Genomic DNA, 14,874 nt, shown 5'->3' with positions numbered 1-14,874 from the left:
TGAGACTCAGGCCTCTATTAAACTTATCTATGGCTGAGTCCTAATCTGGCTGGTGATAATAGTTGAAAGTAAAGAATTTCCTTTGGATGATCTATTCATATTTAGTTTATCACGGCTGACTCCTTCGAAAGTTTGGTTACCCTCTAACCTCCACTCACCGTGTGTGTGTGTGTGTGTGTGTGTGTGTGTGTGTGTGTGTGTGTGTGTGTGTGTGTATGTACATACATACATATGTAGGTTCTTTACATAAAGCTGCCTCAAATATTTAGTTGTAGAGTGAGTTTAATGCGCTAATGAATAAGAACGTTGAATCAACTCCCCTCTGCTTAGTTTTGCCTAATTCAGCTCTAGTTCTAGTTCCGTCTACCCAGAATTCCCTATAACTGGAGGCACATATGCCTTGAGTCCTTGAGATACCTCGGCCTGGAGCTCGGTTCCCCAGGTCCACCAGGGTGGAGCAGACACTCGGAGACCTGAACACGTAGTCAACCAAACCAGCTGAGCCACCTGTTGGGCGCTGAGTCCAGCCCGAGCTTGGGGGCGGTCCCGACGGCCAGCATCCTTGCCCCGCCCCTATGCCACGCCCTTCGGCTCTTCCTGACTCCATATTGCGGGCAAGCCGGCAGGGCTGCGACACCGCTCACTGGTTCAGGTGAGGACTCGCACCCCCACCCCTTGCGGTTTTCTCGCCCGCCTGTCAGCTCGTTCCGGTTCTGAGATCTGACCTTCGTGCGGGAATGGTGAAGGCCTGCTCGCGTTACTAGCGGACTGGGCCTCTGGGTGGCGCATTTCGGGTGCTGGGGTGGGTTGGGCAGGCTTGTCCTGCCTGCGGGAGGACCGGGAAGGCCTGTTGGTCGGTTCTCTGTTAGGCTTGGCAGAATGGGGATGCCAGGGAGCAGTGGCACCCCGCTCTGGGTCACGTGGACCGCAGGTGAAGGGCTTGAGGCCAGAGGGTGGCCCTGGTGAAGCGCCTCTTTGTCGGGGTCTGGCTTAGGCACCAGACTTTTTGATAACACAGCAAATTTAGAGGAACTTGGAAAATTTGTACTGTGCTTAATGACAGACGCCTAGGACAGAATTCACAAACAGATGTAAGTTCGGGCTTACAATTCTTAGAAACTATTCTAGGAAATAACATTCTAGATTTCATCCCTGGTCCTTGACCCGCATCAGATGTGTCCTTGTAACAGCCTGAGGAAACCGAGGTGCAGAGGGGGATTCAGAGGTGCAAGGTGCAGGGGTGCATGCGGTGTCTTACTACTACCCATTACAATTCCTAATTGCTGTCAGGTGATAGTGAGCCATTCTGATAAGGTAATCTGTCCCAATTACAGTACAAGTATAATGAGCTACCTACCATTAGGCAAGGAAAACATTAGAAGCAGGTGGAAGAAATAATTTTGCCTCTGGAAACAAGCCACCTCTCCTCAGTCCTCATGGTTGAGTAGAGGGCTGCCTACCCCTGCAGAGATGTAGTCGTCTTTCAGCGTTACTTATCCCGGTCAGTGACTACTTTAAATGACCCTTCCAGAACCTAGAAGCAGCTTTTGGAAAACTACATCTGTTCTAAGTCACACTTCCTGTTTCTCCACCTCCCTCTTTGCGCCCTCCCCTGCCCCCCAGCTTCTTGTGTTCCTAGGCCTCTTGCCAGTTGAGACACTCACATTGAAAGACCCACCCTTTCACTAGCTGACTCACTGGGTGGAGATGGTTTGGAGAACCAAGAATGAATTTTCTGAGTTTCCCAAAGGTTGTTTGTAACATAGAATGTTAAAGGAAAAATAAAAGCTTTAGTTTACTTATTAGAGTCCTGTTACTTACGCAGAATGGAGATAATTTGTTGAGTCACCCTGGGGTTTGTTTAGCTTTTTACAAAAACCTTGAAGTCTTTCTTTTGAAGTAACCACGTGAACAGTGTTGAAAGGGGCATTAAAAAGTAAACTGCTTAGTTGTTATTCCCAGCTCTCCCAAGGATGCTGCCACCTTTTTCTGCTTCAGTGTTTGTCCTTTCAGTGAGATTGTCCACATACAGAAGAAAATGGCTCTATTTCTTTATCCAGATGCTCACAAATGACCTATGCAGTTTTCCACCTTGCTTCTTTTCACTTAACTTGTGTGGTAGATGGCTTTATAAATGAATTTTTAAAGCTACTGCAGTTTTAGAAGTTGAATAGCACTTTACTTTATGACTTTACTTTATGACTGTTTATGTGTTTTACTGCACTTAGAAGGCAGAGGCAGGCGGATGGATCTCTGTGAGTTTGAGGCCAGCCTGGTCTGCAGAATGAGTTCCAGGACAGGCTCCAAACTACACAGAGAAACCCTGTCTCAGGGGGAAAAAATCTTGGTAATTTTCATATAATTCCCCTAGGCCTTAAAGGGAAGATTTAATATAGTAGCTAAATTGTAGAGCTGGAACTCTTTGATTGGAATAAATCATTCTTTTGTCTGTGTATGTACATGTATATGTGTTCAAGTTTGTGGGGCTGGAGCACATGCCACGATGTACATATATATGGTGAAAGTCAGAGGAAAATCTTGGATGTGATTTTCCAGTCACATATACCAGGCTAGACGGCCTTGAAACTTTTGGGAATTCTTCTGTCTCTATGTCCCATCTCACCGTAAGGGTGCTGGAGTTAGAGTCTTGAGCTGCTGTGCCCGGTTTCTGGAGATCTGAACTCAGATCTTCAGGCTTCTGTAGTGGTGGTGCTCTCATTCACACTCTTTCTCCATCCTTCCCTCTCCCTGCCCCTTCCTCCTCCTGTCCCTCCCTCCTTACCTGTGAGCTATAGTATCAGCCCTTTAACCTTTTGAAGAGTGCGGACAGTTCTGCCTGGGGGACTAGGAATAGCGAATAGGAAAGGAGATACTTACTGCAAGTGTGAGGACTGCATCTGGATCCCTGAAAACCGAACAAAAAGTCCCCCCTCCCCCGTAATCCCTGCTTATGGGAGACAGAGGCCAAGCAGTCCAATTTAGCTAGACTAGCTGAATCCAATGACTCTGCATTCAGAGGGAGTCCCTGCCTCAGTAAGTAAAGCAGACAATGATCAGGAAGACTCCCAACATCAATATCTGGTCTACATACACATACACATTTGAACACACACATACCTAAGTGTACTACACACATATAAAAAAAAGAAAAATATTTTTCTTCCTCATGAAGGAGAATTTCTTTTTTAATTAACATTTTTCCATTATTTTACATCTCAACCACAGTTCCCCCTCCTTCCTCTCTTCCCATCCCCTCCCCCTCCCAGTCCCTATTCCCCTCTCCATTCAGAAAGGGGCAGGCCTCCCATGGGCTTGAACAGAGGTAGGACTGAGCTCCTCCCCTGCATCAAGGCTAGGCAAGGTAATCAATCCAGCATGGTGATCAAGTTCCCAAAAGCCAGCTAAGCTGCAGGGACAGGTCCTGCTGCTCACTGCTAGGAGACCAAGTTACATACAAAGGGCCTAGATCCATGCAGGCTCCCTAACTGCTGGTCCAGAGTGAAGGAGAATTTCTTAACCCTGAAGCTTTAAGTAGTTAATGTAGTCTTTGTTTTTGTGACCCTAAACATTATTTCACAAATTATTTTCTGATTTTCCCCTTTTGATCCTGATCTCCTTCATTTGGCCTGCTGACTGTCCTTTGGAAGCTTCAGCCTTGCCCCTCCTCCTATGGCAATCAAGGACTGAGAAGAGGAAAGAAAGGAAAAAATTTAGCCTCTTCCCACTTTATACACAGGTCTTTGACTTTCAAATAACTGAGACCAGACTGAGTCATTTTTTTACTATCTTACTGTCTTTGTGAGGTCACATGTATGTGTTCATGTTTCTGTGTACATGTGTGTGTGCACATGTAGACCAGAAGCTGACATCAGATGCCCTTCTCTGTTGCTCTCCATCTTAATTTCTGAGCCAGTCTGATGGGGGCTTTTTCTCAATTGAGTTTCCCTTTACTAGATGATTCAAGCCTGTGTCAAGTTGATAAATAAATAACCAACACAGTGTGTTCCCTGCCAAGCCTGACAATCTGAATTTGATCCCCGGAACACACATAATGAAAGGAGAAAATCTAATCCCTCGGCCGACTACAGTGTGAGACCCTGTTTCAAAAAAGGATGTGGGGTGGAAGCCGGCTCTCACTTTTTATCCCCAGACTATGGGATCAGTGAATTCTGGGGTGATTTAGATGTATAAAGTCTGAGGATCCCACCTTTTGTTCATTGTAGTATTTAAAGAAAGAAGAAAAGATTTAAACTGAAGTAAGAAATGATGCATTATCACAGGCTTGAGGTCTAGGACAGTAGGACACATAAGCATGATTGAAGTCATAGAGATTTCATACTGGGGAATAGGTGTTGGGGCTGGAGTTTTGGCTCATATAAGAGCACTTGCTGTTCTTGCAGAGGACCTAAGATTAATCCCAGCCCCCATGTGGCAGCTCACAACTGTCCTTTATTAACTCTAGTTCCAGAGGATCTGGCGTGTTCATTCCACAGGCACTGGACAAGCATGTGGTACACACACATGCATATAAAGACAAATAAATCTGTTGACTATAAATTGGAGTCAGTACCAAGGAGACTGGCATGTTTGACCAGTAATTTGGGGGGTTGTTGTTGTTTGTAGTTGTTGTTCTGTTTTTTGTTATTTTTTTGTTTTATTTTTGTTTTTGTGTAACAGTCCTGGCTGGCCTGGAACTCATTATGTAGACCAGTCTACTTTCAAACTCAGGAGGTCTGCCTTCCTCTGCTTCCTGAGTACTGACTGGAAAAATGACTTGACCAGTCATTTTTTTCCCCTGATTTTACTGGGGTCTGAATCTAGGACTATGTAGGCTAAGTGCACACTTGTTACTTGTAAGACTCTGTCAGTGAGTTTTATTCGATACTTTAGCAATAAGTAAATCATTGTGGATTTGGGATCTTAGGAATAGTTTGTGGAAAGAGCAGCTAATGGTGATGCCCAGGGAGACTGGGAAGCAGGGAGTACAAGCAAGAACATGAATGGGCGAGTAATCTTAGAGAACTAGTTGTCCTGCTGCAGGGACATGCCATGAAAGTAGAAATGCAGGAAGAAGAGGAGGGTCATTTCCACAGATGGGTAGAAACGATTGTGTTACTTCCTGCACTAGAATACTGGGTACTTTAAGTAGTGACTCTGTAACAGGTAAGGAATGGATATACTCTGCTGGAGGGAGTCTGTAATTCCATACCAGACTTGAAGGCTCTTGACTGCTTTTTGTTTTCCTCATGGTGCAGGGCATCAAATCCAGAGCTTCATGTCCAGAGATTATAGGTGTGAGTTACTATACCTGACTTTTAAATGGCTTTACATCCACAGTCTACTACCTGACTACATCTCTCTCAGTATCTCTCATTTTATTGTGAGATCCATCATAGTGACACCCCCTCTTTCTCTTGTACTTGACATTGTTCTACATTCTTGCTAATCTGTGTCCAGCATGTTTTAGAATATTGCTTTCACCTTTACTCATTAATTTACTATCCATTTATAATAGTGTTTTAAGTGAACCTTGGGTACCATTAGGGTTTCTTACAGAGATCTAAAGCTTGGCAATTAGGTTAGGCTGGTTAGCTGGTGAGCCCTTGGGATTTGCATGTCTCCATCTCCCCTTGCCTGGATGACAAGTGTGTACTACCACATCTGTGTACTACCACACATGTGTGTACATGTACACAAGTGTGTACTACCACATCTGGCTTAATCGCTTCGTCAGGCTGCAGCTGGAGGATATATAGACTATACGGCACAGATGGTAAGAAGAAAGCATTTAATAAACTTTGCATATACCCTTAATAGATTATCTATGCTCTGTGTGATAGGGAGGTTAGGTGCATGCTTCAGCCATGTGTGAGAAGGTTGGAGAATAACAAGAAGTCAGTTCTTCTACCATATAGATTCCAAGAATTGAACTCAGGTTATCACATTTTGAAGCAAGTGCCTTTAAGCCTCTGAACCATCCTCTGACCCCCTTATTCACATTTTAATGTGTACCATAATACAGTGTGTATGTGTATGTGTATGTATCTCTTTCAAAGGCCTTAAGATGTACAAGAAATTATAAAGGACTTTTGTTGTTGTTTTTACAGAAATGTCATATCCAGGCTATCCCCCTACAGGCTACCCACCTTTTCCTGGATATCCTGTAAGTATTGCTGTCAAAATACTAAAATCATTGATATCTTTCATACAGTTGTTATATAGAAGTAGCCTGTGCCCTAGAGCAGGGGTTATGAACTCAAATGTCCAAAGCTATAAATCAATGAGAAAAGGCTAGTGTTGTCTGGAAATGGGCACATGGAGGCTGCTTAGCTCAAGTCCAGTGTGCCGTGCGGGGAGCACACCTAGTGTTGCTGGAGTAGGTTAACTTTTCACTGAAAGCTAGAAACCTGCATTTTATGTGAAATGGCCCAAGGTTTTATTGTTTGTTTTCTGAGACAAGGCCTCACAGTACAGTCCCAACTGGCCTAGAATTTATTATGTTAACCCCAAACTCACAGAGAACAACTGCTCTTCTTTCTTCTCTGGAGTTCTGGGATTAAAAGTATGTACTACCACACCTAGCTGAAGATCTGTTTTAAAACTTGAAAGTTAGTTTTTAAAAATGTTATTACTTTCTGAGCCAATACAACACACACACACACACAAAATCCACCCCAGGAATCACTGTTAACCTTTATATTGGAAGGCTTAAAGTAACTGAGTGTGTTGGGAAGGCACTCAGTGTAGAGTGCTTGCCTAACATGCACAAGGTCCTGGGAACAAACACACACACAAAAACTAAGGAAAGCATGGCTTGGCCAAATTCCAGAATTACAGCACCTAGACTCTGGGGGCTAAGTTCATAACTGAGACTCATAAATAGTATATCGGGGGGAATAACAGAAAGGCCTCTTCAGGTGAATGATAAGGTGTAGGTCTTCATCAAGCTAAATGTGTTGCTCTCCTGTGTATGTAGAGGAGAGTGATGAATGTGCTCCCAAGTCCCTGGCGACCACTCCAGTCAGAATGCGCGCTGAAATAGTTAAGTTTAACATCTCTGTGATGTAAGACAATAAATAAAAATGTATTTTTTGGTTTACTTCAAGTCTCTTGGAGATCAGCTGTGGAGTGGGGTTCAGTAGAAAGAGATCTTGTTTTGTGCGGGATTCTGGTCTCCCAAGCTCTGGCCACTGTTGACTGTGCTGCTCTCCATGTCGTCACTGGCAGCTGAAGAGAGGGACAGCATGGCGGTGTAAGCAAAGGTTTTTATGAACCAGGCTTGAAGTGGTGGGCATCTCTTTTGTCTATTTGTGCACTGGTTTCCAGTCCTGTTGTCCTGCCTAACAGCAAAGGGGGAGGGGGGAGTTCCCAAGTAATTTGGCTGGGAAGAAAGTTTATTGAGCCAAAAAAGAATTTCCGCCACCCTTAAAATATTATCAGTCTCTAGTAACTGTGGGACCACTGCGGTGCCGGCCTCCAGGGAGTGACAACCACTGAGAGGAGAAGCATGAGCAGCAGCCTAAGGGGCCAGGCCAGACTGCGCAGAGGAGAACTGTGAGCAGCAGCACAAGGGCCACAGTGACTGCAGTGACCTCCAGAGATTACCTGACCATTGGAGCCTCAGCTTCGTCCCCTCCAGTACCAAGAGGAACTACCATCTGAGCCTTGGGCCCAAAGGCACCTGCAGGAATGATCACTGAAGGCTCTCCTCTGCCTAATCCTGAAGGAGCAATCAATGGAGCCACAGCTTCCAACCACAGCAATTGAAGGAAAAAGTGCCCTCCCCCCACAGGTCCCACCTGTTCTGATTGGAGGAAGACATGTATAGACAGTAGGTTAAGAATCTACTCAACAATTTAAAAAGCAATACAGCGCCACCAGAAACTAGTGATTCTACATCAACAAGACCTGAGCATTCCAATGCAGATGAAGCAGAAGAAAATGATCACAAAAAAAAATACCTTTATGAAAATGATTGAGGCCCTTAAAGGAAATGAAAAATTCCCTTAAAGAAATGGAGGAAAAGACAATCAAAAAATTGGAAGAAATCAACAAATCCCTTAAAGAAAGCCAAGAAAAAGCAGTCAATCAGGTGAAAGAAATGGTTCAAGACTTGAAAACTGAAATAGAGGCAATAAAACCAAGGAAAATCTGGAAACAGAAAATCTGGGTAAATGATCAGGAACTACAGATGCAAGCATAAACAACGTATACAAGAGATGAAAGAGATATTCAGGCGTTGAATATACAATAGAGGAAATAGATTCATCGATCAAAGAAATTGTTGAATCCAACAAATTCTTAACACAAAATATCCAGGAAATATGGGACACCATGAAAAAAACAAACCTAAGAATAATAGGAATTGAGGAAGGAGAAGTCCAGCTCAAAGGCACAGAAAATATACTCAACAAAATCATAGAAAAAACTTTCCCAATCTAAAGAAGGACATACCTATGAAAATACAAGAAGCTTGCGGAACACCAAATAGATTGAACCAAAAAAGAAAGTCCCCTTGCTGCATAACAATCAAAACACTAAACATACAGAATAAACAAAGAATATTAAGAGCTGCAAGTAACATATAAATGAAGACCTATCAGATACACCCAACTTCTCAATAGAAACGAAAGCCAGAAGATCCTACTCAGGCATTATGCAGACACCAAGAAATCACAGATGCCAGCCCAGACTACTATATCCACCAAAACTTACAATCAACATAGACAGAGAAAACAAGATATTCTATGACAAAACCAGATTTCAGTGGACTCAATTCATTTATAAAAGAACACAGGCTAACAGATTGGATATGAAAACAGAATCCATCTTTCTGTTACATAAAAGAAACATATCTCAACCTCAAAGACAGACATTACCTCAGAGTAAAGGGTTGGGAAAAGATTTTCTAATCGAATGGATCTAAGAAACAAACTGGTGTAGCTATCCTAATATCTAACAAAATAGTTAACAGGAAAAACCCATCAAGAGGAAGTCCCAATTCTGTACATCTATGCCCCAAATACAAGGCCACCCTCATTTGTAAAAGTGACATTACTAAAACTTAAATCACACATTAAACCCCACACAGTAATAATGGGGACTTCAACTCCCCACTCTCACCACTGGACAGGTCTACCAGACAGAAACTTTACAGAGTTCTAACAGATGTTATGATTCAAATGGCTTAACATAATCTGTAGAATATTTCACCCAAATATACCTTCTCAAAACCTCATGGAAATAGTTATAAATTAATAAATAAATAAAATTTTAAAAAATGAAAAAAAAAACCCTCATGGATACTTCTCCAGAATCAACCACATACTCAGTAACAAAGCAAACCTCAACAGATACAAAAAATTGGAATAATCCCCTTCATCTTATCAGACCATCATGGCTTAAAGTTAGAATTCAACAACAACACTAATTGCAAAAAGCCTACAAACTCATGGAAACAGTGCTCAACTCAGTCACCCCTGGGTCAAGGAAGAAACAAGAAAGAAATTAAAGACTTCCTAAAATTTAATGAAAATGACTGCACAGCATGCCCAGACTTACGGGACACAAAGAAGGAAAGTTCATAGCACTAAGTTCCTATATAAAGAAGCTGGAAAAACTCTCACTAGGGAATTAATAGCATATCTGAAAGCTCTAGAGCAAAAAGAAGCATACTCTCCCAGGAGAAGTAGTTGACAGGAAGTAATCAAACTGAGAACTGAAATCAACAAAATAGAAATAAAGGAGACAATACAAAGAATGAGACAAAGAGTTGGTTCTTTGAGAAAATCAACAAGATTGACAAACCTTTATCCAAACTAACCAAAAAGCAGAGAGACTAGCCAAATTAACAAAATCAGAAATGAAAAGGGGAACATAACACAGAGGAAATACAGAGAATCCTCAGGTCATACTTCAAAAGCTTGTACTCCATAAAACCTTAAAGAAAATGGACAGTTTCCTGGATAAGTATCACATACCAAAATTAAATCAAGACTAGCTAAGCACATTAAATAGATTTATAATCGCTAAGGAAATAGAAACAGTCATCAGAAGTTTCCCAACCTAATAAAACCCAGAACCAGATGGTTTCAGCACAGAATTCTACCAGATTTTCAAAGAAGAACTAGTACCAATACTCCTCAAATTGTTCGAAACAATAGAAACAGAAGGAACATTGCCAAACTCTTTTTATGAGGTTACTGTTACCCTGATAGCCAAACCACACAAAGACACAACTAAGAAAGAGAATTATAGATCAATCTCCCTCATGAATGTTGATGTAAAAATACTCAATAAAATACTGGCAAAGCAAATCTAAGAACACAACAGAAAAATCATCTACCATGAAGTAGGCTTCATCCCAGAGATGCAGGGATGATTCAACATACAAAAATCCATCAGTGTAATCCATCTTATAAACAAACTGAAAGAAAAAAATGTGATCATCTCATTAGCTGCTGAAAAATCGTTCAACAAAATTCAACACCCCTTCATGATAAAGGTCTTGGAAAGAACCAGAGATACAAGAAACATACCTAAATATCAGAAAGACAATATACAGCAACAACCAACATCAAACTAAATGGAGAGAAACTCAAAGTGATCCACTGAAATAAGGAACAAGACAAGGCTTTTCACTCTCCCCATATCTATTCAATATAATACTTAAAGTTCTAGCTAGAGCAATAAGATCTAAAAACAAAAACAAAACAAACAAACAAACAAAAAACTGAGATCATGGGATCAAATAGAAAAAGAAGTCAAACTTTCACTGTTTGCTGATGATATGATAGTATACATAAGTGACCCCAAAAATTCCACCAGGGAACTCCTACAACTGATAAACACCTTCAGTAATGTAGTAGGATACAAGATTAACTCAAAAAAAAATCAGTAACCCTCCTATGTACAGATGATAATCAGGCTGAAAAAAGAAATCAGAGAAACCAAAAGCAGTCTACAGAATCATTGTAAAATCCCAACAAAATTCCCTACAGACCTCAAAAGAACAATACTCAGCTTCTTATGGAGAAAAAACAAAAACAAAAACAAAAACCCAGGGTAGCCAAAACAACCCTGTGAAATAGAGGAACTTTTGGAAGCATCACCATCTCTGACTTCAAACTCTACTATAGAGCTACAGTAATGAAAAGAGTCTGGTATTTGTGGTGCCTGCACTATCTGGAACCACAGTTGGGCAAGGGTCTGGGGATTAAAGAGCACACAGAGATGTGGGTCACTCTTGAAGCAAGAATGCCAATTTTATTGTGTTCCAGGACAGCTTATATAGGGCTCTCCTTGATTAGTGGCCATGCCCTAGCTCTCGGGATTTTCTACTGCAAGCCCACTAGAAACCACTTCCTTGTTATCAGGAACTCATGAGGGTTTCATGCTCAGAGCAGCTGCAAGCATGGGAAAACAAGTTGTTTACTCTGGCAGGCAAGAGGTCATAAAAAGTTCAGGGTCAGAGGGTCTTCAGCTCCTAACAGATATTGGCATAAAAACAGACAGGAGGACCAAGGGAATCAAATTGACGATATGGATAATCAACCCACACACCTATGAACACCTGATTTTTTAAAAGAAGCTAGAATTATAAAATGGAAAAAAGAAAGCATCTTCAACAAATGGTGTTGGCATAACTGGATATCAAAATGTAGAAGAATGCAAATAGATCCTTATATATCACCATGCACAAAATTCAAGTCCAAGTGGATCAAAGACTTCAACATAAAACCAACCACCCCTGATCCTCATAGAAGACAAAGTGGGAAGTAGCCTTGAATCCACCAGCACAGGGACCACTTCCTAAATGTAATTCCAGTAGCACAGACACTGAGAGCAACAGTTAATAAGTAGCACTCCTGAAATTGAGAAGTTTCTGAAAAGCAAAGGACACAGTCAGCAAGACAAAATGGCAGCCTACAGAATGAGAAAAGATCTTCACCAACCTCACATCTGACAGAGGATTGATTTCCAAAATATATAAATAAATCAAGAAATTAGACATCGGGGCTGGAGAGATGGCTCAGTGGTTAAGAGCTTTGCCTATTCTTCCAAAGGTCCTGAGTTCAATTCCCACAACCACATGTGCTCACAACCATCTGTAATGAGGTCTGGTGCCCTCTTCTGGCCTGCAGGGATACATGCATTCAGAATACTGAATACATAATAAATAAATAAATTTTTTAAAAAAAAAGAAAAAGAAAAAAAAGAAATTAGACATCAAAAGAACAAATAATCCAATAAAAAAAAAAGGGGATACAGATCTAAACAGAGAACTCTTAACAAAGGAATCTCAAATGGCCAAAAGACACTTAAAGAAGGGCTAGAGAGATGGAAAAAAAAAAAAGAAAAAAAAAGACACTTAAAGAAATGTTTAACATCCTTAGCCATCAGAGAAATGCAAACCAAAACAACTCTGAGATTTCATCATATACCTGTCAGAATGGCCAAGATCAAAAGCACTGATGACAACTTATGCTGGAGAGGATGTGGAGTAGGAGGAACACTTCCCCATTGCTAATGGGAATGCAACGTTTTACAGCCACTTTGGAAATCAGTATGGCAGTTTCTCAGAAAATTAGGGATCAATCTACCTCAAGACCCAGTAATATCACTCTTGAATATACACCCAAATGATGCACTTGCACACCACAAGGACATGTGCTCAACGCTGTTCATAGCAGCCAGCACCTGGAAACAACCTAGATGCCCCTCAACTGAAGAATGGATAAAGAAAATATACATTTACACAATGGAATACTATACAGTGGATAAAAACACAAGCAAAACAACAAGCAAACAAAAAAAAAATCCCAGCATCTTGAAATTTGCAGGCAAATTGACAGAACTAGAAAAAAAAAAAACATACTGAGTGAGGTATCCCAGACCCAGAAAGACAAATATCATATGTACTCACTTATAAGTGACTTTTAGACAGAAAGCAAAGAATAACCATCCTACAGCCCACAACCCCAGAGAACCTAAACAAGAAAGAAGACCCCAACAGAGACATACATGAATCCACATAGGGAGGAGAAAAAAAAGCAAGATAACTTGAGTAAATTGGGAATGTAAGGTGGAGAGGAGAGGAAGGAAGGGGAGTGAGGAAAAAAATGTATAGTTCAATTAAAAACTATAAGTTAAATAAAATTGAAAAATATTGTCAGTCTCAAATAAGATCTAAAATGTTAGACTGTGTGTGTGACTTAGTTACCTTTTTCTTTAATCTCATAAGTAGGTCCAAGAGTATTGCAGAAGCCATACATTCCTGTCTAGACAGAGGGGAGGAGCTATAATATATTTCCATATGCCATGGCAATGAAGGAATCTGTGAGGTTGGCTAGCACTTGATAAGTACATGCCTATAATCACAGCACTAGGAAGTGGAGGCAAAAGGTGTAAGAGTCTGAGGGGAGCCTGGGCCGTATCATCAGGCCATGCAGGGAAAGAGGGAGGAAGGAGGAGAGAGCTGGTTCTGATTCCCATAGGAAAATGGGGATGCTTTTGTCCACCTCACATAAAATTAAATTTAATTGAGTTCTGATAAGAATCCTAACAAAGTGGAGTAGGATTGATAAAGTAATATGAGACCAGAACTGATAATAATTATTTAAATAATTTATTCAGTTTTATTTCATGTGTTTTAGCATAAAGATGTTAGATCCCCTAGAACTGGGGTTACAGACAGTTGTGAGCTGCCATGTTGGTGCTGGGAATTGAATCTGGGTCCTCTGGAAGAACAGTTAGTGCTCTTAACCACTAAGCCATCTCTTCATCCCTGATAATAAGGTTTTTTTTTTTTAAGTTTGTTCTTTTGAAATGGGGCATATATTTCTTTGATTATGTTTCTGATTTTTCCAGCCTGCGGGTCAGGAGTCATCTTTCCCCACTCCGGGTCAGTATCCGTATCCCGGTGGCTTTCCACCAATGGGAGGAAATGCTTACCCGCCAGCACCAAGTGGCAGCTACCCAGGAGCTGGAGGCTACCCTGCACCTGGAGGCTACCCTGCACCTGGAGGCTATCCAGTTACCCCACACCCAGGGGGAGCTCCAGCCTATCCTGGAGGTAAGTCTATGGTCATGAGGTTAGTAGTGACTTGAGATTTGCTGAAGCATTCTTTTTTGTCCCTCCCTTACCTGCTTCAATCATTATTCCTTGAAAGTTCAGAGTTACTCTTAGTTAACCATGGACAGCTAAGACTTCAGTAGCAAGCTCGAGTGAACATTCTCAGGGTTAGGATATCAGTAATCTTAACTGATTGAGAGGGCCTGGAGCAGTGGTTCTCAACCTTCCTAATGCTGCAACTCTTTAAGATAGTTCCTCATGGTGTGGTGACCCCCAACCATACAATTATTTTTGTTGCTATTCCCTAAGTATAATTTTGTTACTGTTATGAATCATAATATAAATATTTTTGGAGATAGACATTTGTCAAAGAGGTTGTGAACCACAGGTTGAAAACTACTGTCCTGGGGAGACTGAACACTGACTGCTCTTCCAGAGGACCTGGCTTAGGTTGCAGAGGCTCCTAGGACACTGCATGAATGTGGTGTATTGATATGCAGACAAAACACTCATCTATATAAATAAATAAATCTTTTTAAAAAAAGTGACAGAAGCTTTAGTTAGCATCACATGTTACCTCTAGGCATTAGGACCACTTTATCCAGATTCAAGGAAAACAATACAGGGGCTGGAGAGACGGCTGATCAGTTAAGAGCACTTACTGCTCTTGCAATGGAATCGGGTTCAATTACCAACACCCACATGGTGGTTTACCAACCATCCATACCTCCATTTATGGGGGATATACTGCCTTCTTCTGACCCTGAAGACCGCAAGCACACATGTGGTGCACATGCATA

General features: G+C 41.4%; 1 protein-coding gene across 3 annotated transcripts in view; it reads left to right on the top strand.

The window, feature by feature from the left end:
- The first annotated feature begins 519 nt into the window (after positions 1 to 519).
- The window catches only part of Anxa7 (annexin A7), a 31,627-nt gene continuing 17,272 nt past the window's right edge, over positions 520 to 14,874 (top strand). Inside the window, exons 1-3 of one of the 3 annotated variants that reach the window (XM_085698340.2) lie at positions 520 to 652; positions 6,108 to 6,163; positions 13,870 to 14,074. In XM_085698340.2, the coding sequence (XP_085554466.1) occupies positions 6,110 to 6,163; positions 13,870 to 14,074 (259 nt within the window). In that variant the 5' untranslated portion in view covers positions 520 to 652; positions 6,108 to 6,109. The remainder of the gene's footprint in view (positions 653 to 6,107; positions 6,164 to 13,869; positions 14,075 to 14,874) is intronic. The other 2 variants (XM_048426455.3, XM_048426456.3) reach the window with 2 other exon arrangements.

Source organism: Myodes glareolus, chromosome 12, assembly GCF_982192425.1.
Source record: "Myodes glareolus chromosome 12, mMyoGla1.1, whole genome shotgun sequence".
NCBI classification, from domain to species: domain Eukaryota; kingdom Metazoa; phylum Chordata; class Mammalia; order Rodentia; family Cricetidae; genus Myodes; species Myodes glareolus.
This window is presented reverse-complemented; position numbering and strand designations above follow the sequence as displayed.